The sequence below is a fragment of the Ornithorhynchus anatinus genome, chromosome X1 (genome assembly GCF_004115215.2).
Source record: "Ornithorhynchus anatinus isolate Pmale09 chromosome X1, mOrnAna1.pri.v4, whole genome shotgun sequence".
In the NCBI taxonomy this organism is placed as follows: domain Eukaryota; kingdom Metazoa; phylum Chordata; class Mammalia; order Monotremata; family Ornithorhynchidae; genus Ornithorhynchus; species Ornithorhynchus anatinus.
In genome coordinates, this window is record NC_041749.1 from 14,352,711 (window position 1) to 14,380,366 (window position 27,656).

The 27,656-nt window shown below is 47.4% G+C and overlaps 2 protein-coding genes across 5 annotated transcripts in view; one reads left to right on the plus strand and one right to left on the minus strand.

Moving 5' to 3' along the window:
• The window catches only part of LOC114806406 (xanthine dehydrogenase/oxidase-like), a 112,861-nt gene extending 104,442 nt beyond the window's left edge, over positions 1 to 8,419 (plus strand). Inside the window, 6 exon segments of the mRNA XM_039910150.1 lie at positions 1,187 to 1,261; positions 2,617 to 2,669; positions 4,266 to 4,380; positions 5,756 to 5,821; positions 7,288 to 7,476; positions 7,860 to 8,419. Of these exon segments, the coding sequence (XP_039766084.1) occupies positions 1,187 to 1,261; positions 2,617 to 2,669; positions 4,266 to 4,380; positions 5,756 to 5,821; positions 7,288 to 7,476; positions 7,860 to 8,162 (801 nt within the window). The 3' untranslated portion in view covers positions 8,163 to 8,419.
• Positions 8,420 to 12,828: 4,409 nt separating this feature from the next.
• The window catches only part of LOC100681543 (xanthine dehydrogenase/oxidase-like), a 49,110-nt gene continuing 34,282 nt past the window's right edge, over positions 12,829 to 27,656 (minus strand). For all 4 annotated transcript variants that reach the window (XM_039910103.1, XM_039910104.1, XM_029049798.2 and 1 more), the window contains 13 exons: positions 27,220 to 27,306; positions 25,457 to 25,648; positions 24,872 to 25,017; positions 23,713 to 23,794; positions 22,789 to 22,884; positions 21,220 to 21,348; positions 19,966 to 20,040; positions 18,030 to 18,082; positions 16,050 to 16,164; positions 15,406 to 15,471; positions 15,091 to 15,279; positions 14,115 to 14,291; positions 12,829 to 13,737 (listed from right to left, as the gene is read on the minus strand). In XM_039910103.1, coding sequence (XP_039766037.1) covers positions 13,687 to 13,737; positions 14,115 to 14,291; positions 15,091 to 15,279; positions 15,406 to 15,471; positions 16,050 to 16,164; positions 18,030 to 18,082; positions 19,966 to 20,040; positions 21,220 to 21,348; positions 22,789 to 22,884; positions 23,713 to 23,794; positions 24,872 to 25,017; positions 25,457 to 25,648; positions 27,220 to 27,306 — 1,458 coding nt within the window. In that variant the 3' untranslated portion in view covers positions 12,829 to 13,686. The remainder of the gene's footprint in view (positions 13,738 to 14,114; positions 14,292 to 15,090; positions 15,280 to 15,405; positions 15,472 to 16,049; positions 16,165 to 18,029; positions 18,083 to 19,965; positions 20,041 to 21,219; positions 21,349 to 22,788; positions 22,885 to 23,712; positions 23,795 to 24,871; positions 25,018 to 25,456; positions 25,649 to 27,219; positions 27,307 to 27,656) is intronic.

The following is a 27,656-nucleotide window of genomic DNA, read 5'->3' on the forward strand; positions in this document are numbered from 1 at the left end:
TGAAACTGTGTCTGATTTGGACCAGATTATCTTATATCTAGTCCAGTGCTCAGTATAGTGTTTGACACATAGGAAGAGCTTCACAAATACAGCAATTATTACTAAAGATATGTTCGTAAGTGCTGAGTGGAGAGGGTTGATTTTGGCGTTAAGTTGGAGGGACAGTGGGCAGGCAAGCAGATCCACATTTTCTCTTTGTCTCAGTCCCTCTAGGGTAATCCATTGCTCCAGACACAGAGTGAGCAATTTGTTCTGTGATATGGCTACTTCAAAGGTGTGGGGGGGGGTGTGGGTATGTGTATGTGTGTGTTTGTGGTGTTTGTGTAGAAAAAGCACCTGCAGGTGATATTGGGCCCTGCTCATCCATGAGGTGGGAAGGGACCTTGAAGAAGCAGCCCACAGGAGTCACCTGAAGAGTCAACAGCTCCAGGAACTCCATCCGAGACCAAGAACCTAGGAGGGTGGAGACAAGGGAAAAGCAATAGCAGGACAAGGAGAGCAAGGGGGAGCAGAGCAAGGGGTTTTGGTGCCAGATTGGGGGCAAAGTGAGAGGGGTGGAGAAAAAAGAAAGAGGCACAAAAGCCAGTGCAGAGGACGGGGGAGTGAGGGAAGTGGAGAGCAAGGGGCTACAGAGCGGAGAGTGAGGGGAATGCAGAGTGAGGGGTGTGGTAGGGAGAGATTGAACAGGGAGGGGAGGAGAGCAGAGCAGAGCAGGAAGGGAGGGAGTGCTAGAGGGGGTTGTTAGAATGAGGGAAGGGGCACAAGAATGAGTAGGGAGAGGGCAAGGGGTATGGAGAGCCAGTGCGAGAGATTGGGGGGCAATGTAAGTGGGTATGAGAGAGAAGAAGTTGAGACATTTGATACCAGGACCAGGTGGGTGTAAAGGAAGATGATTTTTGAAGGGGGGCTCAGAGGATGAAGGGCAAATGAGCGGAGAAGGCAGGGTGAGCAATTTTCTTACCTTTCTTCTCAGTGCCTTAGCCAGTGGGAGAAAGTGAAAAAACACATCAGTGAGGGTTCACATGCTGCGTTCTGCTCAGTCTTTGATGCATGCTGTGGCAGCATCGTCAGGACAGTATTGATTGCATTGGCAGTATCTTTGCTTCCTTTTGGCTGGGTAAATTAGATCTTGCTTGACCTTGGGCAGGAAATCACTGATCCATCTGATGCTGTGTTTTCCTCTTAGGCTGCATGTAAAGCAATTTTGGAAAGACTGAAGTCGTTCAAAGAGAAAAACCCCACAGGCTCTTGGGAAGAATGGGTGAGTTCTTCTTTCACACCTGGTTGCCAACGGAAGGGGAGAATCATTTTTCTTTTTCATAATTGTTATACAGACTTTCAACAAAGAGGCAGGTAAGTGAAAGCTTGCGGGGAGGGATCGAGTCTACCAACTCTGTTATATTGTACTTTCCCAAGCAGTGAGAACAGAGCTCTAAATGGAGTAATTTCTCAATAAATACCATAGATGGTATTTAATAATAATGATGGTATTTTTTAAACACTTACTATATGACAGGCACTGTACTAAGCACTGGGGTTGATACAGGCAAACTGAGTTGAACACAGTCCCTGGGGGCTCACAGTCTTATTATGCACTTACTACGTTCCAGGCACTATACTGAGCCCTGGGAGCATAGCCTAGTGGATAGAGCTTGGACCTGGGGAATCAGAAGGACCTGGGTTCTAATGCCTGCTCCACTACATGTCTGCTGTGTGACCTTGGGCAAGTCACTTCACTTCTCTGGGCCTCAGTTGCCTCATCTGTAAAATGAGGATTAAGGCTGCCAGCCCTATGTGGGACATGGTCTTTGTTCAACCTGATTAGCTTGTGTCTACCCCAGCACTCAGTACGGTGCCTGGTACATAGGAGAGATACAAAGGGGAGAGGAACACAGAAGGAGAGAGTGCAAGAGCAAGTGAGAAGGAGAAGAAGAGGGGGAAAGAGAGCCTGTGGAAGTACAGATCCTGGTTTAGAGAGGAGGGACAGGGGAACCAGTCATGAACATTGCCCTCTTCCACACAGATCTGCCCCACAAGAATTCACTTAGACCAAGTCTCCTGTTGGACACCCCCTTGCTGATTTCTTCTCACAAATCCTTTTGACTCTTAACCGATTGATGATGAGAGCATTTTAAACTAAGCACTGATGATGTCCCAGGCACATGACTGTAGGTCCCTGGCCCACAGTATTCCAGGGATGATGTGATGCTGACCTGATCCCAGGGAAAGATATGGCTGAATTTATGGGCCTCTTTTCTCAGCGGGTTAGCTGCCTTGCTCTAGAGGCAGGACCCAGTGCTCAAGTTGTCGATGTTGCTGGTTTCTATTCTGTGTCCCAGAATGCTCTAGTTTCTCCAGTTAGTTAATCAGTGGTGATTATTGAGCACTTATTATATGCAGAGCACTGTACTAAGCATTTGGGAGAGTTCAATACTTCAGTGAACTCATTGTGGGCAGGGAACATCTGCACCATTTCTGTTTTGTTGTGCTCTCCCAAGCGTTTAGTACAGTGCTCTGCATACAGCAAGCACTCAGTACCTTCAGTAGAGTAGGTATAGACCAGCGCTGTCTTCAAGGAGCTTACAGAAGCCCAGGTAAACATTGTCTCTCCCTCAGGTGAATGCTGCCTACAAGGCTCCTGTGAGTTTGTCAGCGACAGGATTTTACAAGTGAGTGTGGAAAGATGGGTCCCAGCACTATCATGCCCAGGACTTGGGGGAAAATTTATATTACCCATGTCTCTCCTAAGCATGTGTAGTTTGAGCTAGCCCTGAGGATCCCCTGGGAGCCCTAAAATTTGGAAATAGGCGCTTGGTGGGGGGTGATCGACTGGCTGATTGTCCATGATCTGGGCCCCTGTGATTTGGGGTGTAGGCATCTGATGTGACATCACAGAAATCCTGTGTCTCTTCTCTGAGAAGAAATGTGGCCTAGTGGAAAGAGCAGGGGCTTGGGAGTCAGAGGACTTGGGTTCTAGTCCCAGCTCTGCAAACTGTCTGCAATTTGACCTCGGGCAAGTCAATTAATGTTTTCTGTGTCTCAGTTCCCTCATCTGCAAAAATGGAGATTCAACACTTGTCCTTTCTCCTACTGACTGTGAGCCCCATGCGGGGCCTGATTATCTTGTCTCTACCCCCAGTGATTAATATAGTGATTGACACATAGTAAACTCTTAACAAGAACCACAATTATTATTTTTAAACGCCCTGACTCAGCACCCCAAGTTTTCCTGAGACTAGATGAAGGTTCAAAACAAAGAGCTTCAGGAACTCTGGGGTTGTAGGGCAAAGGCCTATCTTATGGGTCTCTGTGCCCGAATTGATCCTCTGTCCCGCGATGCCCTTCTCCACCAGTTACCCCACTGCAGGAGTCAGAAGCCACAGTCTCACCCAGAGTCCTACATGACCCAGCTCCATCAGTCCACCACACCACCCCCTCAGCCCCCTGCCCTGCCACTGCCCCCATTGCTGCCTGCAGCCCCAGTGGTAGTCAATCGTGTCAATCACTTTCCGGCACCTCAACCCAAAGACATCATGGGGATTCCTCCACATCAAACAAAAACTCCTCACCACTGGCTTTAAAAACTCAATCACCTTCTCCCCTCCTACCTCACCTCACTACTCTCCTACTACAACCCAGCCTGCACACTTCACTCCTCTAATGCCAACCTTCTCACTGTAACTCAATCTCGCCTATCTCGCTGCTGACCTCTCGCCCACATCCTGCCTCTGGCCTGGATCCTCCTCCCTCCTCATATCCAACAAACAATTACTCTCCCCACATTCAAGGCCTTACTAAAGACACATGTCCTCCAAGAGGCCTTCCCTGACTAAATATTCCTTTCCTCTTCTCCCACTATCTTCTCTATGGCCCTGACTTGCTCTCTTTATTCAACCCCCCACCCAGCCCCACAGCACTTATGTACATATTTTTTACTTATTTCTTTATATTAATGTTTGTTTCCCACTCTAGATGGTAAGCTCACTGTGGGCAGGGAGTGTGTCTGTTTATTGTTGTATTGTACTCTCCCAAGTACTTAGTACAGTGCCCTGCACACAGTAAGCACTCAATAAATTCTACTGAATGAAAGACTCTGCTACCACTGTTGAGAGAGGGGGACAACCTGCTAAAGTGGCAGAATACTCCTTCAAATGGTCCTGCTGAATGGGTAGGCTGCATCTGATTGACATTCAGGCATTGTCATTTTTGTGAATTGTGCCCTGAGTTCTCTTTCTTTTTTCATCCCCCCTCCATCTCCCATATGTGACTCCCAATCTGGGCTACAGCTTTGAGATCACCTCGGAGAATCCTTTCTTCTACTTCTCCTTTGGAGTGGCTTGCTCCGAAGTGGAGATCGACTGCCTGACAGGTGAACACAAGGTAAGCCTGTTGGGATGGTTCTTGACAGGAAAAGACCAGAAAGATGAGTTAGTAGGCAATCATAGGTCTGGTAGAGAGACTAGGATGCAGTATGTAGAGACGATACTTAACCTGAGGATCCATCAGTACCAAGCAAGAGCAGGCCTCGAATTGCTGGAGATTCCTGGATTGAAGCAGGCAAGAGAAAATACGCTGAAGCTGCCATTTTCCTGGAAAATTTCACTCAAGAGCATCTAGTGAGGTGGAGAGGAAAGTATGAAATGACATCTTTGTTCTTGAATGTTTAGAAACCAGGATGGCCAGGTTTTCCAACTGGTGAATGGAATTGGGATGGGAGAGAGATGAAGGGTGAGAGATGCTCCTTGAGGGCAGGAATCATGATTACTTCAATGTACTCATTCATTCATTCAATCGTATTTATTGAGCACTTACTGTGTTGTACTAATTGAGCACTGTACTAAGTGCTTGGAAAGTACATTACAGCAATATAGAGAAACAGTCTAGATGGGTGGGGGAGACAGACATCAATACAAGTAGGCATCAATATAAATAAATAGAATTATAGCTGTAAATATATATATATAAGTGCTTTGGGGAGAGGGGAGGGGGAAAGAACAAAGGGAGAGAGTCAGGGTGATGCAGAAAGGGGGTGGGAGCTGAGGAAAAGTGGGGCTTAGTCTGGGAAGGCCTCTTAGAGGAGATGCACCTTCAGTAGGGCTTTGAAGTGGGGAAGAGTGATTGTCTGGCAGATTTGAGGAGGGAGGGAGCTCCAGGCCAGAGGTAGGAGTGGACCAGGGGTTGGCGGCAAGATAGGCGAGATTGAGGCACAGCGAGAAGGTTCATTCATTCATTCATTCATTCATTCATATTTATCAGCACTAACTGTGTGCAAAGCACTGTACTAAGTGCTTGGAAAGTACAGTTTACACCATAGGAGTGGAGTGTGTGGCTTGGGATGTAGAAGGAGAGAAAGGAGGTGAAGTAAGAAGGGGCAAGGTGATGGAGAGCTTTGAAGTCAATAGTGAGAAGTTTTTGTTTGATATGGAGGTTGATAGGCAACCACTGGAGATTTTTAAGGAGGGGGGTGACATGCCCTGAACGTTTCTGTAGGAAGATAACCTGGGCAGCAGAGTGAAGTATGGACTGAAGTGGGGAGAGGCAGGAGGTCGGGAGGTCAGAAAGGAGGCTGATGCAGTCATCTAATGAAGATAGGATGAGTGATTCTACTAACGTGGTAGCAGTTTGTTCAAAGCACTGGAATAGCTACAAGCTAATTAGGTTAGACACAGTCCCTGTCCTACATGGGGCTTACTGTCTGAGTTGGAGGGAAAACATAATAATCTCTTTGATCATAAAACCTAGCTTTCCTTTTCAGAACATCCGTACGGACATCGTCATGGATGTCGGCACCAGTCTGAACCCGGCCATAGATATCGGGCAGGTAAAGAATGAGGTTGAGGGTGGGCTGGGTGGGTCTGGCTCAACATTCCCGTCCCTTATCACCCCTGTATGGAGGTTGCACTGAACCTTGAATCAACTGGCCAGGGCTGGATTATATATAACTGGATTATATAGTGATTAATAAATACCATAGATTGATTGTGAGCCCTTAGGGATTTCACTTGACTTCTCTGTATCTGTTTCCTCATCTGTAAAATAAGGATGAACTGTCTGTTCTCCATCCCCTTTTGATTGTGAGCCTCATGTAAGGAGACAGAGACTGTCTGATCCGATCATACTGTACCTACCCCAGCATTTAACACAGAACTTCCCACTCAGGTTTAAACAGATATTCATTCAATAGTATTTATTGAGCGCTTACTATGTGCAGAGCACTGTACTAAGCGCTTGGGATGAACAATCATCATCATCATTATAATCATCATCATCACCCACTATCAGAGGCTTTGTGCCCCTGAAGAAGTGGGTGTCCAGTCTCACATGACTGGAGTCCAAAACATTCCTTTTCCTTCTGGAAAAGTTTCAGTCAGGCAAAGTGGTTGCGTGATACACATCAGGATTCAGGTTGCCTCAACTTGAGAGATGTGTGTTGGCCAAGAATGCCTCATAAAATCACCCGTTCTTCTTTCCACAGAAAATCTCTCTCCATGATGTTGCCTGAGAGGTTGTTGAAATAAGTATAAAGACTCCCATTGAATAGGGAAGCCGGTTTACTCATAGTGTGGCTGGGAAAGAATAGGTTCCCATATTTGTTTTAAAATGATGAAACTTAAAGGGGCCAGGGTCCATGGAAGCTAGCTGCCTCTGCCTCAAGCAGGCTTTTTCTTTTGGCATTCTTCTCGACTGTAAAATGTTGGTATTTGTTAAGCGCTTACTATGTGCCGAGCACTGTTCTAAGTGCTGGGGTAGACACAGGGGAATCAGGTTGTCCCACGTGGGGCTCACAGTCTTAATCCCCATTTTACAGATGAGGGAACTGAGGCACCAAGAAGTTAAGTGACTTGCCCAAAGTCACACAGCTGGCAAGTGGCAGAGCCGGGGTTTGAACCCATGACCTCTGACTCCAAAGCCCATGCTCTTTCCAGTGAGCCACGCTGCTTCCCTTCCTTGTGAGCAGAGACCATGTTTACCAACTCGGTTATATTGTACACTCCCTCCCAAGCACTTACAATCTCTGCATACAGTAAGTACTCAATAAATATGATTGATTCTTGAGGTTTCCCCGTGTCTTCACTCCTACCAAGTGATGGAGGTAATAGACTCCTTCTGGAAACAGAACAACCTGAAGTGGACTTCATCCAGATTGAGAATGTCTGTGGTGTCATCAAACGCCTCCCTTCTCGCTGGATCCTTGTAGCTACTTCTGAAAGGGGCCCCAGGAGGTTGCAGCTGATGGTTTGTGTCTGAGCGGCTAGGTGTCCTGTGAACTCTCTGTGACTCCTGCAGGTGGAGGGGGCATTTGTCCAGGGCCTTGGGCTCTTTACCCTGGAGGAGCTGCACTACTCCTCCGAGGGCAGCCTGCTGACCCGAGGACCCAATGCCTACAAGATCCCTGGTTTTGGCGATATCCCCACCAAGTTCAACGTGTCCCTACTCTGGGACAACCCCAACAGGAAAGCCATCTTTGCGTCCAAGGTATAAATGTGGGTCTGCAATTCTGGAGCAGTGAACTACCGTCAGGGGCCAGAAAGGTTGATAGAGAAGCTCTTCCTCTGGGGGTATATCATCTGGCCGTTCCAGCCATGTTGTTGCTTTCCAGAGAACCCAGAGAAAGTTCAAAAATCAGCCGGATGAGAACAGGCTTAGAGCAGGGGAATTTCACGGTGCTGATAGCTCAACTCACACCAAAACGGCGAGCATCTGCGGCAATTCATGCCGACTTTTTCTCCTCACAGTTCAGACTCTGCAGGGGTCGCTTACCCAGTTAGGCTGTACTGAGGAGGAAGAGCGGGGAAGGTTGGGATTTGCCTTTGGACTTTACCTCATTTCTGGTCCCTGTTGTCTGTCTGTCTATCCAGGCTGTTGGGGAGCCGCCCCTCTTACTCGCCGCCTCCGTCTTCTTTGCCATCAAGGACGCCATCTGTGCAGCCCGAGCCCAGCAATCAGAGAGGCAACTTGACCTAATTTTCCAACTGGACAGCCCGGCCACCCCGGAGAGGATCCGTAATGCCTGCGTAGACAAGTTCAGCGCTATGGTACGCCCCCTACAGCCCCGGCCCTGGACCCGTAATGTCTATCTGTTTGAGTTTCCAGCTCGAGAAACCGAGCCAATGATCAACAGTTTAAAATACTGCTGGCATGTTTTTCGACCATTGATTTAGTGGCAGAGGCTGTCTCAATGTACTGCTGGGATAGCAGGGTGCCCATAAGAGCTGTATGGGTAGCCGGGATATTTGGGGAGCAACCGTTTGACTCGGTTCTTCAAAGGGAGCCCCAAGTTCCACAAATCCAGAGAGAGTAGTTTCAGAATCAAGCTTCTAACCAGCTTGGGAATGGAATGGTGTTGAGGCTACCCCACAGGCTATTTGCTTTGAAGTGGCAACAGAATGAGGAATGGATAATAATCCATTGTTTTTGCTTTGACCTTTGTTCCTGAGGGGAGCTACTGTGTTCCTGAAGAGTGAGAGATTTTTTGCTCAAAGGAAATAGGAGTCAGCAACATTTCCTTATCCCCGATTGCTTGATTTAAAGCTGGTTAAAGAGCTGTTGGCTACCCTGAGCTGCTTCGTGGACATGGAACAGTGTCACTGCATTAGCAATCCACCTGTCCCAAACTCATTCTGTGTTTTTCCTTTCAGCTTTGCCTTGAGGAATCCTCCGATTATACACCGTGGTCTGTGAGAGTCTGAAAGGAAGGTCAAGGGCCAAATTTTCGTTCAGCTGATAACGCCTAATGCTTTGAGATCTAATCCATCAAATCCCTAAAGTCATACCTGGTTATTTGCTTTACTTTAACCCTAGCAGCCCAGCAGCACTAAACCAAACTCATTTAGCTCATGGAGAAACATCGTCCCTTGATTACATTACACTACCGGCTCTCATCTCTCTTATTCAACCCACATATTCAGTCTGTCACCAAATCCTGTCAATCAATCAATCAAGCAATGGTATTTGTTGAGCATTTACTGTGTGCATAGCACTGTATTAAGTCCATGGGAGATTACAACAGTCAGTGGACACGTTCCCTGCCCACAACAAGATTTTTTCACCTCCATGACTTTTCTAGTATCCTTCCTTCCCTAGTATCCCTTTTCTAATGACTACCATGCTCACTGCTCCAAGCACTGGTGGTTTTTTTAAAGACTTACTATATGCCAAGCACCGTACTTAACACTGAGGTAGATACATGTTAATCAGATTGGACACAGTCCCTGTCCCACATGGGACTCATGGATGCCCTGTTAGGCAATATGACAGCTTTCAGAGCAGGCATCCCCCTCAAGAGCATCAGCAGCAGGAGCCTAATTGGAAACTGGGGAAGAACAGGAGCAGGAATTTCTAAGCCAATTGTAGGCATCTGTGCTGAAGATGTATAGATGGCCCCGGACTGTCTCTACCTATGCTGCCTTGGACTCTTGGACTGCTCCTGCATCCATCCTGTCCAGAAGCATCAATTAGGAGGCAAGATAACAGTGAAGCCAATCCTTGTTGAACAAGATTGGTGGAAAATCTGACCCCAGCAAAGAAGATTAGGTCCATGAGGGAGTACCCATTGTCAGCTCACTCACCATAAGCAGCCAAAATGTTCCAGTCCCAACAGTGACCTGCAGTTTGGTCAGTTGTGGTCACCTGGTTTATTATTCTTCTGGAAGACATTCAGTAGCAGTAGGTCATTCCTGTAGAATGCTGCACCTAAACTGTAGTGGGGATTCATGTTGGCTATTCATCAGAGTTTTTTGAGACTGAGAAGATCCTGTGTGTGCAGATGGTGTGACCTGGATTTACTTGGACTGTGGAGGGCTGAATTTGGTGAGTGGGTTTTAATTGTGAATAAAGGGCAGGATTGCTGAGCCCATACTAACTGAAGAGTCATGTTCCTGTGTTTTAATATATGGAGTTTCTCTCTGATGTGCATTTTTTTGGTTTGGGGTGGTGAGGACAGAAAAACAGGGCTGTTGGTTTGGGTTTCTGTTACAGCACAATCCCCAAATTCTAAAGGAAGCCTGGGCCCATCTGGGGGATTGGGTGGGGCCTGGGGAGGTTGGAGGAGGTTGGGGAGGTTGTGCTCTCCCTAAACCAGGCAGCACACTAGGTTGGGAGAGCAATCTTCCATTGACTAATGAAGGCACGAAGGGGAATATCTGACACTGCAGCTGGAAAACAGAATGGAATTTGGCAATCCTCAGCCAGCAAGGAGCTTAGCAGGGATTGGGTAACCAATCCATTGATCATTCAATAGAATGTTTTGAGCACCTTTTGTGTTCAGAGAACTGGATTAAGATCTTGGGCCTGTACAGTTGAATTAGAAGATATGTTCCCTGCCCTCAAAGAGCTTGTCATTTAGTGGGAGAGATAGGCACTCTAATGTCATTAGACTTTTCATGCGCATGAGGACACCTGACCAAAACCTCTGAACTATTCCAGTGGAACTAAGTTAAAGGTGTTTGGGGAAGAGGGCAAAGAGCAAAGCAGAGAAGCAGTTTAGCCTAGTGGAAAGAGTGTGGGCCTTGATTCTAGTCCCGGCACCAACACTTGTCTGCTGTTTGACCTTTGGCAATTCACGTAATAGGGATGATGATAATAACTGTGGAATTTATTATAAGCTTACTCTGTCCCAAGCACTGTACTAAGCACTTGGGTGGACACAAGGTAATCAGGTCAGAGACAATCCCTAACCCACAGAGGCTCACAGTCCATGTAGGAAGGAGAACAGATATTGAATTCCCATTTTTAGATGAGGAAACAGCCCCAGAGAAATTGTTTGCCTGAGGTCACACAGCAGGAAAGTGGTAGAAGGGGGATTAGAATCCAGATCCTCTGACTCTCATGCCCATGGCTTTTTCACTAGGCCATGCTGCTTCCCAGTGCCTCAATTTTCTGTGCCTGTTTCCTCATCTGTAAAATACATGTACTCCCTTCCATGTAAACTGTGAGCCCCACCTGGGACAGCACTGTGTTGGACCTGAATAACTTGTATCTACCTCAGTGCTTATGCTTAGTACATAGTGTTTACTACTTTTATCATCATTATTATAATTATTAACAACACCAATGAAGTAACCCAAAATGACAGGAAGTCACTGTGCCATTGGTTTCTGGGAAGGCCACTTTACTCCCGGACTGCAAGAACTTATGTTACCTTATGTAACTTCATCTTATGTTACCTGCAGTACCTGGCAAGTCTGATTTAGCAGTGGGTGGTCTCCTGGATTTTCAATGAGGGTAACCTCCGATCCCTGAGAATGCTTAACTGTTCTTTAAATTCTTTCACTTCAATGTGTTCAACTCAGTACACCCATTCATTTAGTTTCAGTTTGCTTTACTTGATTATCTAGAGGGGAAACTCAAAATAACCTGGCCATTCTTTCAGAAAAGATGGAGAAGGGAGTCTTTGCCTCTCCCTTCAATCAATCAGTTAATCATATGTATTGAGCATTTACTGTGTGTAGAGCACTGTACTAGGCTCTTAGGAGAGTATACTATAACAATATAACAGACACATTCCCTGTCCACAACAAGCTTACAGTCCAGAGAGTTAAATCCTGTGAAAGCAATCTAAAGTTTCTGTGTGTCCAAGGAAAGCAATCAATTGTATTTATTGAGCACTTACACTGTGCAGAGAACTGTACTAAGCACTTGGGAGAATACAACAGAGTAGGGAGACACCTTCCCTACCCACGAGGAACTTTCAGTCTAGAAGAAAGCAAAGACATGGAAGCCTGGCAAATAGTACAGCTCTCATCCAGCAAATGAAAGCAGGAGTCTTGCAACTTGAACCATGCTTAGAAACAGCCCTAGAATTAATTAGGCCTGAGAACGTCACACTAGGTTCAAAGGGTGAACCTGCTCTTCCTCCTCCCTGCCCCAGCCCTGGACTTTTCCTCTGCAGTCACCCCACTGTGCTGACACCAGTCTGGCCAGAGAAAAGGTCTTCATCCATCACCACAGACAAACTCAAGTATGGTAACAGACTCAGGCTTGTAGCCGCCTACGTGCCTGTGCGTGACCCACATTACACTTTCCTCTCCATTGCTGAATCTAATAAGTTCCCGTCAAGGAGCAGCAGTCCACTCCTTGGTGGCTATTCATTCAATAGTATTTATTGAGCGCTTACTATGCGCAGAGCACTGTAGTAAGCGCTTGGGATGAACAAGTCGTGGCTTTGTAGCTTGAGCTATGTTTAATATCTTCATTAGCTACTCTCCAGGTGGTAAATGGTTCTAATCCCAGCTCTACCATTTGTCTGCTGTGGACAAGTCACTTCTCATTTTTTTTTATGGTATCTCTTAAAGACTTACTGTCTGTCAAACGCTGTTCTAAGTGCTGGGGTAAGTTCAAATCACATTGGACATATAGTCTCTGTCCCACCTGAGGCTTGCAGTCTAAGTAGGAGAGTGAAATAGGTATTGAGTTCTCATTTTAGAGACAGAGAAACTGAGCCCCAGAGAAGTTAAGTGGCATACAAGTTTACATAATAATAATAATAATAATGGTATTTGTTAAGCACTTACTCTGTGCAAAGCACTGTTCTAAGCTCTGGCGAGGGGATACAAGGTGATCAGGTTGTCCCAAGTGGGGCTCACAGTCTTAATCCCCATTTTACAGATGAGGAAACTGAGGCACAGAGAAGTTAAGTGACTTGCCCAAAGTGACACAGCTGACAAGTGGTGGAGCCGGGATTAGAACCCTTGATCTCTGACTCCCAAGCCCATGCTCTTTCCACTGAGCCATGCTGCTTCTCTATAACAGGCAAGCAGCAGATTCAGGATTAGAACCCAGGTCCTCTGACTCCCAGACCCATGTTCTTTCCATGAGGCTACGCTGTCCCCCAGTGCCTCAATAAATCAATGTATTTTATTGAGCACTTATAGTACAATGTATAGAGCACATGGGTGAGTACAACAGGGTCGGTAGATACATTCCCTGTCCATGAGAAGCTTCCAGTCTAGAGGAAAGCAAAGAGGCACAACATTCTGGCTAATAGCACAACATTCCTTTCTGCAACTGGTACCATGCTCAGAAATAGCCCAGGGCCCCGCTAGAGCCCGAGGGTTAGTTAGGTCTGAGAGCACTTCACTAGGTTTTAGAGTGTGAATTTCCTCTTCCTCCTCAAAGCCCCAGCACTGGACTGTCTTAGCACAGGCACCCCACCATGCAGACACCAGTTTGGCCAGCGAGAAGGTCTTCATCTTCCATCACAGACAAATTCAAGTACAGTATCAGACCCAAGCTTGTAGTCGCCTACGTGCCTGTGCAAGATCCATATTAGATGTTCCTCTCCATCGCTAGAACTTTACCTCACTTGGACAAATGAGAATCGAGAATCTAAAGATATATCAGCTGTCCGGTGTTGAACGTTAAGGTAGAGGTTCCTAAGACAAATTGCACTTAGCTTCATAGTTACCTTCTGAGGCTGTCTTTCTGAATTTAAACAGTGAAATTTGGTATCAGGCATTCATTTTTCATTAAAATAAGTATAAATTCTCCACGGAGATTATCGGGAAAAGTTCTTAATTTGCTTATAATTATAGTCCCTCATTGCTGGATTAAATCTTCCCACACATACAATTTCCTCAAACAGAGAATGTGACATATCAGTCATAGGAGTGGTCCTGGGTAGAAGCTTGGGTCGGGGACTCCCAGAAGCAGTCTCAGCTGAGCATGATTCTTCGCAGGCCTTCCTCTTTATACTCTCTTACACCATGGCTTGAAGTTTGCCGGCACCTCAGTACCACACTACAAAGGGAAAACAGAACGGGTGACTGCCAGGAACTTCCAGCCTAACATAGTGATAGAGCAGTGATATAGGTTGGTAATTAACAAAATCAGGCCAGTCACTCTTCATCCAGTCCCTGGATTCAAAAGGAACAAGACAGTTCCTTGGGAGCCAGAGCCAAAGAGAGGAGGGTGGGGAGAATTGAAGTTGTAGGAATGTTTTGGCTTTAGATCTGGGACAACAGATCCCAATGAAAACAGAAGCCGTCCAGCTCCTCTCATCGTGAACTGCCCTACACACGCACACACATAAGAGTTTTCACATCCCAAGAGCCCACCAAGATCTGCCCGAGGGACTACCCTCCTTCCACCCTGCAGTGACTCTAACTTGGCCATACCAGCTTAGTGAATCTGTCCACGCAGGCATTGCGGATCCTCTCCGGGGTGGCCGGGCTGTCCAGTTGGAAAAGCGGGTCCAGTTGGCTCTCGGATCCCTGGGCTCGGGCTGCACCAATGGCGTCCTTGATGGCGAAGAAGATTGAGGCGGCGAGGAAGAGGGGAGGCTCTCCGACAGCCTGGACAAACAGTAGTGATGGGAAATGAGGTTGTGGTCACTGTGAATTCACAATGCCACCCCACAAATGCCCCTCCTGATTATAGGCCTGGGCAGAGCAGCATCTGGAAGTCTTAGGTCCCTTTCAAAGCTCATTTCAGAGCACTGTAGCTAACTGACTTAGTCCACTGTCAGCATACTTGCTAGGAAAGAGATTGTATGCCCATTGTACAGATAGAGAAATGGAGGCCCTCCACCAAATCCAAGATCACTGAATCAAGGAAAGGGCCAGATATAGAAGTTACACTACCTACTACAATGCATATCCTAAATCACTCAGCCATAAGAGAAAACCATGATTTGAGAACTTCTTAGACTCAATTTCCCATGTCTTCAGTGACTCCAAAAGGGGTGCTCATGGAACTGGCTGCCATAAAGGCTTTGCCTTTCACATTCCAACATTGAAGGAGGGTGTCCTGGTCTGATGGCCTAAGCCACCACCCCTCCCACCACCCTCCCCACCCTGCCCATCGATTCAGTCTGACAGGGCAAACAGTCCTGTTGGAATCTAAACTATGAGGAGAAACAAGCAGGATGAATCGCTGAGGTTCTGTGTGAGTTCACCTGGAAACTCTGTCATGCCTCGGCTCAGAGCCTGGTCTCCTGAAGCCACTTTTTGGGCTCTCTGTGGAGTTTCCAGGGATCAACCACATGGCTAGAGGGGCTCCATGATATTCCCCAAGAGGAACACCCCCTCCATCAACATCGCTGCCCTCCTGATGGTTGTTTACCGCCCCAGATATGCAGGCCCACATCTGTACCTTGGATGAGAAGATGGCTTTCTGGTTGGGGCAGTCTCGGAGCAGAGTCACATGGAACTTGGTGGGGATGTCGCCACAAGCAGGGATTTTGTAGGAATCGAGTCCTCGGGTCAGCAGTTTCCCCTCAGGGGAATAATGCAGCTCCTCCAGGGTGAAGAGCCCAAGGCCCTGAACAAATCCTCCCTCCACCTGCAGGACCACAGAGTGTCACGTTACACCCTGATCTAGTTGGGTTGACATAAGACTTTGAACTTCAGCCCTCCGGTCACAGACAGGGACACTGACGCTCCAGCCCAGACTCCTGACATGCCTTACCTGACCAATATCTATTGCTGGATTCAGACTGGTGCCGACATCCATGACGATGTCTGTGCGAATGTTCTGCAAAGCATGGGAGAGGTAGAACACTTTAATGCCAAGAATGGTGACAGACTTGTGAGAATCAGTGTGGCCTAGTGGTTAGAGCATGGACCTGGGAGTTAGAAGGATCTGGGTTCTAATCCCAGCTCTGCCACTTGCCTGCCGTGGGACATGGACTGTGCCCAAGCTGATTAGCTTGTATCAACTCCAGCACTTAGCCTGGCACATAGTAAATGATTAACAAATGTCATTTTAAAAAAAAGGACAATTAATTGTCTTTGATAAGTTTCCCTATAATACAATACCAAATTCACAAAAAAGAATCAGGTCCCTTCAAATGGGGTAGAATATACTCTGTATAGTTACAATCATCTACTCTCCCAAGTGCTTAGTACAGAGCTTTGCACACAGTAAGTGCTCGATAAATACGATTAAATGCATCCCCTGATAAATCATGGAGGATAAGCAGTGTTCTGCACAGAGTAAGAACTCAAATACCATTGATTGATTAGTGAGATTAATGGGCCACCCAGCACACAAGTATTGCCTTTCCGTCCAACATGGCCAGTTATGTTGAAACAAGGACTCTCTGCTTTTACCTGGTAGTCGCCTGTCAAGCAGTCAATCTCCACCTCAGAACACGCCACCCCATAGCAGAAGTAATTGAAGCGATTTCCCGAATTGGTCTCAAAATTATAGCCCAGGTTAGGGGTACTGAGCAGAGAGAAAGGATACAGTGAGATTTTACAATGCTGAGCAAAAAGAACTAATGGTCATGTCTCTAAAACCCTGAGATCCCAAGTTAATTATTATTTATATTAATGTGTGTCTCCCCCTCTAGACTGTAAGCTCGTTGTAGGGAGGGAATGTGTCTACCAACTCTGTTGTACTGTACTCTCCCAAGTGTTTAGTACAATGTTCTGTACACAGTAAGCGCTCTATAAAGAGGAGTAGTGTGGCCTAGGGGATACAACACAGACCTGGTTTCTAATTCTGACTCTGCATGGCCTATAAGAAGCAGCATAGTCTAGTGGAAAGAGCACGGGCCTTAACAGCAGAGGACATGGGTTCTAATCCTGCCTGCACCACCTATCTGTGTGACCCTAGGCAAGTCACTTAACTTGTCCAGGCCTCAGTTATCTCATCTGTAAAATGGGAATTGATTGTGAACCCCCTGTGGGAGGTGGACTGTGTCCAACCTAATTAGCTTGTATTTGCCTCTGTGCTTAGTACAGTACCCATCACAGAGTAAACACTTAACAAAAACCATTAAAAATACATTCAATCATATTTATCGAGTGCTTACTGTGTGCAGAGCACTGTACTAAGCGCCTAATGATGGTATTTGTTAAGCACTGTCCTAAGCACTGTAATGATTACAGTATTTGTTGAGTGCTTACGATGTGCCAGGCCCTGTACAAAGCGCTGGGGTGGATACAAGCAAATCGGGTTGGACAAAGTCCTTGTCTCACAGACTTATTCCTCATTTTACAGTTGAGATAACTGAGGCACAGAGAAGTGAAACGACTTGCCTAAGGCCACACAGCAGGCAAGTGGCAGAGCCAGAATTAAAACCCATGACCTTCTGACTTGCAGGCCAGGGCACTATCCACTACACCATGATTGACTGATTGATAAAGTGGTGCAAAGCCCTGTGCTAAGTGTTTGGGAGACTGCAGCAGAAGCAGGACATCAGACAAGACAATGGGAGGAAGATTTCATTTACCGGAATGAACAGTAAATTCTTATTGACAAGTTAACCAAAGAAAGAAGTTAGGAAATTTACCATCTAACCCTTCAAAACTGCGCTAGGGGCTTTTGCAGTCTGCTTTAGTCATATTAAACTGAAGAGCGTCTAGTAGCCTAGAGCTCCGATTCAGGAAATTTACAGAGAGATTTAAAGGATTTACACAAAATCTCACAGAGAGTTAATACCCAAATTGCAACTAGAACCCACAGTCTTGGGAATCCTTGGAAGTGTGTGCACTGTGCTCTTCTGAGATAGGGTCTGGGACACTTGTTAATCAATATCCCACCTTTATGCAGATATTCTCACCAGTTTCAATATGGAAGATTTGGGCAAGTCTCAAATTATTTCTGCCTCGGTTTCGGCACACCAAGCCACGCTGATCGGAGGGAAGAAGCCATGTGAGGTTCAAAAATACTAGTTTATTGTTGGGAAATAGAAGGAAAATGGGATAATAGTCCACTGAGAAGAAGTGTGCCCAATGGATAGAGCACAGTCCTGGGAGTCAGAAGGACCTGGCTTCCAATCCCCACTCTGCCACTTGTCTGCTGTGCGACTTTGGGCAAGTCACTTCACTTCTCTTTGTCTCCGTTACCTCATCTGTAAAATGGGGGTTAAGAAAGTGAACCCCATGTGGGACGTGGACTGTGCCCAACTTTTTATCTACCCCAGCACATAGTACAGTTCCTAACACATAGTAAGTGCTTAACATATGCCATAAAACAAATTAAAAACAAATCACTTGTCATTCAAAGAGCTGGTGAAGCTTCTTCAGCTCTGCCTAAATACTGGGCCTAATGCTGCGAGATTGGCTTCAATCCACACCACTCACCTGTAGAACCCTGTTGCTGATAAACTCACTGGTGCCCTGTAGGCTGCTGACACCTGAGTGAGAGAAAAACGATTTTGAGAAAGGGTCTGAGTTTGGGTTCACAGATGCAGGTTTTGAAATTTGGGGGCAAGGGCTTGCAGGAACCTGGGGAGAGCTCCTAAATCTGGCAGATGGTCTAAATCCCAGGACAGCATCCATTAAGTGCCCAAGAATCAGTTCCGGGCCATGCAGAGCATGCAGCCCAGACCTCACCATTAAGTCATCTTCTAAAATATCCTTTGAGGGATCCTTCTTACTGTCTAGAAGTGAGGCTCAGCTCTGTACTTGCAAATGAGAAGCAGCATGGACTATGAGACGCAGCGTGGCCTAGTGGAAAGAGCACGGGTCTGGAAGTTTGTGGAAATGGGTTCTAATCCCAGCTTCACCACATGTCTGCTGTGTGACTTTGGGCAAATCATTTAATTACTCTGTGCCTCAGTTACCTGAGCTAAAAAATGGGGATTCAGACTGTGAGCCCCATGTGGGACAGGGACTATGTCCAACCTGATTACCTTGCATCTACCCCAGTACTTAAACAGTGCTTGGCACATAGTAAGCGCTTAACAAATACCCCAATTACTATTATCATTACTATTCTTATTATTACTACATGCTCAACATATGGAAAATGAGCTCCGGTGCCAGAGACACTACCCGAACCAAGCCTGAGTTAGGAGATGTTGGCTGTTTAGACAGGGTAAGGAAGATGGCCCAAGCCTCTTCCCCTGACCACGGGAGGTCTGTCCCAGACCTGTTGCTTTGGTTGGGCTCCTGTGATGGTTGTGATTTTGCTGTGAAGGTGGAGAACACTGGCCCTGACAAGTACGGAAAATATGTAGATTGGCATTCACGGGAGGACCTGCCTGGGACTGCAGTAGAGGTTGGGAGGAGGGAGACGGGGGTTTGCCCTTGACACAAAAAGAAGGTACCAACAGAGAAACTGGTCCCTCACTACGGCAGGACCAATGTTCATCTCTTCCATTCATCTCTTGTGCGAAGAAAAATGAAGAGTAGAGCAACCTCCCAGTGAATGCAGGCAATATAGACAGCAAAAGTAAATGATTCAGATCAGATCATCAAACAAAAACTCCTCACCACTGGCTTTAAATCACTCAATGACCTTACCCCCTCCTACCTCACCTTGTTACTCTCCTACTACAACCCAGCCCGAACACTTCATTCCTCTCATGCTAACCTTCTCATTGTACCTCAATCTTCTTTAATCTTGCTGCTGACCTTTCACCCAGATCCTACCTCTGGCCTGGAATGCCTTCCCTCCTCATATCAGTTAACTGCTCTCCCCTACTTGAAAGCTTTATTAAAGGCACAGCTACTCCAAGAAGTCTTCCCTGACTGAGTTCTCCTCTCCTCTTCTCCCACTCCCTTCTGTGTCACCCTGACTTGCTCCCTTCATTCATCCTCCTTCCCGTCTCCATAGCACATAAGTATATACCTGCAAATTATTTATATCAGTGTCTCTCTCCATCTCTACACTGTGACCTCGTTGTGAGCAGGGAGCGTGTCTGTTAGTTTTTGTATTGTACTCTCCCAAGTGCTTGGTAGAGTGTTTTGTACACAGCAAGTGCTCAATAAATATGATTGAATGAAAGAATGAATAAAGAACAACCTGGAGGGGCTGTATGGTCCAGTCTGGCTGGCTACATTCACCGGGAAACCAACCAACCCTGGTTCTTGTCCAGGACTCCAGAGCCTCAGCCTCTTGCTGACTTCTTGGCACAAAACATCCTGGCACAAAAGCCGAAAAGAAAGGCTGGGAGCCAGGGATGGTGAGGTGTGAAGGACCCCGTTCATAAGCACTTGTTGGTCCACTTGTTTTGACTTCTGAACCCATCACCCCCGTTCAGGGCCAGCCTGAGTAGGAATCCCAGACACTCACCCAGTCCTCCCAGGAACCATTAGGATTTTGGTCTTTGAATGGCTTCAGCCTTTCCAGAATAGTTTTACACGCTGCCTGTAAAGACACACATGCACATGTGCACACACAAACACAAACACACAGACTTCTCATATTAATTATTAATTTTGTGCAATGACAGAGCTCAGCCCATCAGCTGAAGGCAGTAAGAACAGCACTAACTCCATCAACACTGTCCTGCTGACAGAATTTTTCATCAGCAGCCCTGGCCACATGCTTCAGGGAATTGCAGCCACCATTCCAGGTGCCCCTGTTTTCCAGACCTCTGCTTAGGGGGAAGGGTTATCATGGGAGTGGGAAAGGGGTCTGGAGCTGGGCTCAGTGGCCCCAGAGAGCCAATATGGCATGGCCAAACCCAGAAGCAATATAGAATTTGAGATCACAGTAGAAGCAGTTGTCAGAATAGCAGTTCTCGAGCCACTGCTCACCAACCCCGACAACCCTTGCCTCCCCAGAAGGGACCCAGGGAGGAGAACCCTCACACCAGCCTGTCCAGATGGGCCAACCCTCCTATGGGGAACTGGAATTTACTAGGTGACCCCAGAGAGACAGCAGGAAGCTATGTGTTCCACAGCCAGGACCATGGTGATATGGCCTGTGGGCTGGCCTCTGGGCAACCCAGATCTGCAACTCTCTGACTTTGGGAAAACTCCAGGACCTTCTGGGACTACCCAGGTCCAGTCCAGGGGTACAGAGCTACAGCTGGCAGTTAGCTAGGCTTTGCACCGGCAACTGCCAGGCCCACGGGGGGCACCCGAGTGAGGCAAATATGGAGGTTGGGATGCCCCCTTGAGGGCACAGTGTGGAGAAACATGGGTGGGATGGTTAGTGGCCAAGGTCATCATCAACAATTCTTCTCTATATGAAGGCAGTGCATGAACTTCCGTTTCAGCCCATGGACACCAGGCTAGCAGGTGAAAGACCAGGAGAACCCTGGGTTTCCATTTGCTGGTTCTGAGATCCTGGTAGCAGCAGCTTTCGTTGCCTTCCTTACACACCTTGTCTTCCCTCCCCTGGAAGGTGCTCCCACTCCGCTACCCCTGTTCTCCATTTCTCCAACTGGGAGCAAGCACATGATAAGCCCCAAAAGCACGAGATGCCCCACATGGTAAACTTCAATGCATGGGCCTGGCCATACATCCTGGGAAACTCATTCTTCCTTCCCTGCCACCATGAGCCAGTACAGAAAGCAGGGCATCTCAGCCATGTCCATACCTGGACAGCCATCCCGTTAAGGTCTGTGCCGAGGGAGGCGGATGTTGCAGAAGTGTTGGGCACTGTGTTGGTGCTCGTCTCGCTGATGTAGATTTTGGACATTGGGATTCCCAGGACTCTGTTGGCCACCTGCAGTACGAGAAGCTCCCAGCTGTCATGGCAGTGTGAAATGCCGGAGATTGTTCCTGCCTTGCCTTCAACCCTCCCCATCCCACCCCACCACATCCCTTCCTTCGGCCTCCAGCCCTTTCAGTCGTGGCTGAATGTCTCCCCATCTGCCCATCATGGGGTTGGTGAGCTGGTTCCTAGACCCTTTCTTTTTAGGTTGGGGGCTGAGGGTGGAATCTCGAAGGATTGCCTGCATCCAGGAGGGACTGGGGTTGGGAGCACTGCAGGTCACAGGAACCACACCGGAATAACTTTGCAGAGACTGTTCAGTGGGACTGGGCCTTAATCCTCTGGCTCTGAGCACTCATTCACCTGACTGCCAGGGTGTGACATGGATGAGAAGCAGTCTGGCTTAATGGAAAGAGCACGGGTTTGGGAATCAGGTAATGGGTTCTGATCCTGACTCTGCCACTTGTCAGCTGGGTGACTTTGGGTAAGTCACTTAACTTCTCTGTGGCTCTGTTACCTCATCTGGAAAATGGGGATTCAGACTGGGAGTCCCATGTAGGACAACCTGATTACCTTGTATCTCCCTCAGTGCTTAGAACAGTGCTTGGCACATAGTAAGTGCTTAACAAATACCATTATTATTATTATTATTGTTCATTCCATAGCATTTATTGAGCACTTACTATGTGCACAGCACTGTACTAAGTGCTTGGAATGTATATATCGGCAACAGATAGAGACAGTCCCTGCCCATTAACTGGCTTACAGTCTAATCGGGGGAGACGGACAAAAACAAAAACAATAGCAATAAATAGAATCAAGGAGATGAACATCTCAGTAAAACAATAGCAATAAATAGAATCAAGGTGATGTACATCTCATTAATAAAATAACTAAGGTAATGAAAATACATACAATTGAGCGGACGAACGCAGTGCTGAGGGGAGGGGAAGGGAGAGGGGGAGGAGCAGAGGAAAAGGGGGAAAAGAGAGTTTAGCTGAGGGGAGGTGAAGGGAGGGTAGAGGGGGAGCAGAGGGAGCAGAGGGAAAAGGGGAAGCTCAGTCTGGGAAGGGCTCTTGGAGGAGGTGAGCTCTAAGTAGGGTTTTGAAGAGGGGAAGAGAATTAGTTTGGCAGAGGTGAGGAGGGAGGACATTCTAGGACAGCGGGAGGACATGGCCCAGGGGTCGACGGCGGGATAGGCGAGAACGGGGGACGGTGAGGAGGTGGGCGACAGAGGAGCGGAGCGTGCGGGGTGGGCGGTAGAAAGAGAGGAGGGAGGAGAGGTAGGAGGGGGCAAGGTGATGGAGAGCCTTGAAGCCTAGAGTGAGAAGTTTTTAATTATGTTAAGAAGACTCTCCATTTTGATCAAAGTATGGCCCTGCAGCCACAGCTGCAGACTGAGAAGCCTGCCAAGTGTGAGGAAAGTATGACAGAACTGCCCAGGCTGCTTACCTGGATCATCTTGGTGTGCAGGCCTTGGCCCATCTCAATCCCCCCATGGGTGAGCAGCACAGAGCCATCTGTGTACACGTGCACCAGGGCCCCAGCCTGCAGGGAAAGATTGGAGGAGAGCAGCATTATCCCAAGTCCAGACTAGGACCGTGTCAGATGGGCCCCAGGCTGACAACTGAATGCTGCAGAGCCAACTAAAAATCCCCAGTTCAAATTCAAGGACCAGCCCAGAAGAGGAAAGCAGCATTCAGGCAGTGCCAAACAGTGAATTAAAACCACTCAGCTACTCTCAGACAGCAGATTCCCATGGACTATCATTCATATTCATCAAGTGCTTAGTGCATGCAGAATAGAATAGAACCATTTGGGAGAGGACCATATAACAGAATTATATTTTACACATTGACCATAGACATTATAATTCATATCTCTTGCCGCAGGCTGAAGTTTCAAACTGCAGTCAACCCTCCAGCTGGCCCTACCCTTGCAACCTACTCAATTCCTGCCCAATCTGTGGCCTGCCAGCCTGCAGACAAGACTACTTCCTGGCTGGACCTTAGGCAAGGAACAACCTTATCTCATCTCTGTTTGCTTAGCCTCCTCTTTCCCCTCCTAAATCCTGGTTTATCGGAAACCTCCTCCAGGAAGCAGTCTCTGATTTATCCTTCCCATTTCTCAATCAGAAGCCCTGTGTTTCCTAGTAATCATCATCTCGTCATTATATCGATTGAATGGGTCTCTCCTGCCTCCTGTATTCATCTGAAAACTCCTGGAGGAAGACTGTGTCTTCTTGTAGCCTAAGAGTTTAGCACAATGCTAGGCACTCTGGGGACCTGACATAAAGACATGTTGTCTGATGACTTTCAACAGTATAGGTAGAGCCCCATCCCTGTGAGCACATCTAGCAAAGGAGAAGACAATTACCTGGTTCAGGAACGGGATGCCAATACTTATTGAAAACTTGGTGGGAATTATAGCCAATCCCCTCTTCTTCCAGGCATTCTCCCTAGGGAGAAGCAATAATGTTAGTCTTTTTCTAATTATGCACTGATTTTCTTTCACTGACTTAACAGCAAACCAGGAGTGAGTGGGCTGCAGAATCAGCTCAGGGTTTGCAGTGGGGAGGTATTCTATCTTTAGCATGTCAGTTTCCCTAGAGCAGATCCAGCATTCCTGCAAGCTCCAAGGACCGGGAACTCACCGCGCCTCCTCTACTCCAGCACAGGCAGCCTGCTTTCTCCTTGAATTTTCTTTTTTTATGATACTTGACAAGAGCTTTCTATGGGACGAACAAGCACCCTTCTAAGTGCTGGGGTAAATAGAAGATGATCAGGTTGGACAGAGTCCCCATCCCACATGGGGCTCACAGACTACCCAGTTTACCGATGAGGTAACTGAGGCACAGAGAACTTAAGTGACTTGCCCAAGGTCACGCAGCAGGCAAGTGGCAGAGCTGGGATTAGAATTTAGGTCCTCTGACTCCTGGGCCTGAGCTCTTTTTACTAGGCCAAGCTGCATTTGTGCATGTCTGTGTCACTTAGCTAGTGTTTCCTACCCAGAGACATGGTAAGCCAGATGGGGCCTTGGGGAGTCATTAGAGCTAACATGGGGTGACTGCAGCTCATCACCCTGGGCTCTTCTATCCTGCTCCCCAAATGAAAAGCATCTCCAGAATTCTCCGGGGTCAAAACGCCCAAATGTTCTTGGGTCTTGAGTGCTTATCTTGCCCAGAAGCAGCTTGGCTCAGTGGAAAGAGCCCGGGTTTAGGAGTCGGAGGTCATGGGTTCTAATCCCAGCTCTGCCACCTGTCAGCTGTGTGACTTTGGTCAAGTCACTTGACTTCTCAGTGCCTCAGTTCCCTCATCTGTAAAGGGGGATGAAGACTCTGAGCCTCATGTGGGACAACCTGATTACCCTGTATCTACCCCAGAGCTTAAAACAGTGCTCGGCACATAGTAAGCACTTAACAAATACCAACATTATTATTATTATTCTTATCTTCCCTCCTTCAGCTTAGAGGAAGATGGATGGTCACAGCAGGCCGCACTGCCCAGGGATGGTTCCTCCCTGCTCCCCTGCTGACCTGTTGAACGTCTCAACCTCCATCCTCCTGGCATGGTACTGGGAGTTCTCCAGGCACTCGGACCAGCACCGAGGCACCATGAACCCCTCCAGTTTCTGATTGAAGTGAGTCAGGTCCCCGTCCTCGTACATGTTCAGCCTCCGCACCTGTCCCAAGGCAGACAGAGGCTCAGTGTGGCAGGGAACAGAGGAGCCTTGGCCCAGCCCGGTGGGCATATCCCACTCTCTCTGCCCCCTCCTAAATCATCTCAACCACCTCCCTCTCCCCTGCACCAAAACTGTTCCAACCACCTCCCTCTCTCCCTCCTCTAAACTATCCCAATTCATTCAGTAGCATTTATTGGGCGCTTACTATGTGCAAAGCACTGTACTAAGCACTTGGGATGTACAATTCGGCAACAGATAGAGACAATTCCTGCCCAAAGCGGGTTCACAATCTAATCACCTCCCTCTCCCCTTCTTCCAAGCGGCCCTTAATCACCCCTCTCTCCATTTTAGGGAGTAATTAGTGTGTCTCTGTGGGGAGTGACAGGAGTGAAGTCTCTCCTCAGAATGTCTGTCCCAAGTCCCTGTCTCCAGCTCTTACTTCCTCAGGTGGGCGGCCACACTTCACAGCAATTTTACTCATCCAGGACTCAGCGATGAACATTCCCTGAGGAGCCCCGAAGCCCCGGAAGGCCGTGTTGGAGGGCAGGTTGGTCTTGCAAAGTTTTCCGGTGCCCCGGATGTTGGGGATTTTATAGCAGTTGTCCATGTTGAATAAAGCTGACTCCATAATCTGGAAAGGGAGATACAGGACAGGAAAGAGTTATATGTTTATCCACTGGCTCCTCTAGAAAAGTCTTCTGAGTAATGAAAATCCTTAAATGTGACTGATGTGAGTTTCCTGGCTTTGGGATTATACCATGGAAACCCTCTCCTGGTGAGGACAGCCTGCTTGCTGCAGGTGAGCTTCAAAGGTTACTTTAGCAGCTCTGTAGCAGGAGGCATTCAGCCCAAACTAAAGCTTAAATGACAGGCGCCAGAGAGGAAGATACATGCTGCTCTAAATCTGGGCAGGACACATTTGGGCTGGAGGCAGAAGGGCTCCCTTGAGGCAGAAACTCAACCAATAAATACAATAGACTGTAGATGGGATAGTCCACGGAAGATTTTCCTGTGGAGCTCAGAGCCCTTTACAGACAATTAGCTCAATCCTCCACTATAGTTAGTAAGTGTTAACCTCTTCTTTCATCTATACTATATATTATCAATGGACCATTTAGCATCCCCATCCCCCTGGTACTCTAGTATAAACCACTCGCCACTCGTCCATGAATTTGTTCTACTTTCATGAACCTACAGATAATTTTCACCTGCACAACTTCCTGTAGTAAAGGATTCTGTGCATTTACCACTTGGTGTGTGGAAAAGTGTTTCGTTTGGTCAGTCAATCAGTGGTATTTGGTGAGTGCTTACTGAGTGTAAATCACTGTAGTAATTGCTTGGGAGAGTAAATTACAATAGAGTTGGTAGGCACGATCACTGCCTCCAAGGAATTTACAGTCTAGAGTTTGCTTGAGTTTACCAGAGTCAGGCTTTCTAGGATTCCCGCCCACCCCCTCGACCATTCTGTTGATGTGAGATTTGATGACTAACAACTCCTTGTTGGCTATGTCAACAACCTTCACGATTGGGTAAACTTCAATCAAAGCCCCTCTCAGTCTGCAATTTTCCAGTGTGGCAAGACTACATCCCACCAAGTCCTTCCAGAACCTTGCAGTCAGGAGATATGGCCCAGAGCAGCACAAGAGGAAGCAGACTAGAACTAGTCACAGGCACCCAGGAATTCTCCAGGTCCACACTGCTGGTTCTATGACAGTTTCCTGCCATCTGGAAAGCATCATGTTTGGTGACAGCACCTCTGAGAATCCTCAGTCTCTGAACACAGCTTCAAGATGAAACAACACAATCTTCTTCCCTCATTCTTGCAGAACAGGTGCTCCTCAGTGCACAGGGGAGAATCTAGCTCATTGATTTTGGCTCCAGTGACACAGACTTGTCCCAGACCCCCACCTATCTCCACAAACTAGAACAGAGTCCCAATCTTCTGATTCTCAGTCCAAGGAACCAGTTACTTCGCATATGAGCCACGTTTAGGACAGGAATTATGTCCGATCTGCTTAGTCACTTAAATGCTTGGAACAGTGGTTTGCACATATTGTGTGGGTAAATAAATTCTACTAAAATGACCCACAAAAAACAACAACCCACACTGCCCTGGCTTCAATGTCAGTTCCTTAGCATTTGGGGGACAACTTGTAGCTTCCTCTACCACACCAAGATTCCAGACTTTGGGGCCCTTCTTACACTCTTCGAGAGATCGATGCTGTTTCCCGCATTGCTATGGTATTCAATTTCCAAAGCCACCACTTTCCCATTCTTCAGGAAGCCAACCTAATAGGGAAACAAAAGAGAAGAAGGGAGTCAAGGGAAACTTCTGGAGCTCCCTCAACCACTGGTGTGTCCTAATACATCGACTCTCTATTCCTCTCCACTCACTTACTCCTGAAGAAGGAAATTGCAAGGGAGATGAGCCATATCTAAAAACTGCCTTCATCCCGGGGATCCGCATAGGGTTGGTGGAAGCTGCAAACATGGGGACATTTCACCTAAGCAGCCCAAACTCCGGTCCCAGTGTAATACCGGTAATGAGAATACTCTGTCTTGGAGAGATTTTCAGATTTTCAGAGTGGATGACACTCAGCCTCCACCACCACCGACTTCATCTCCCAGCGTGGGAAACT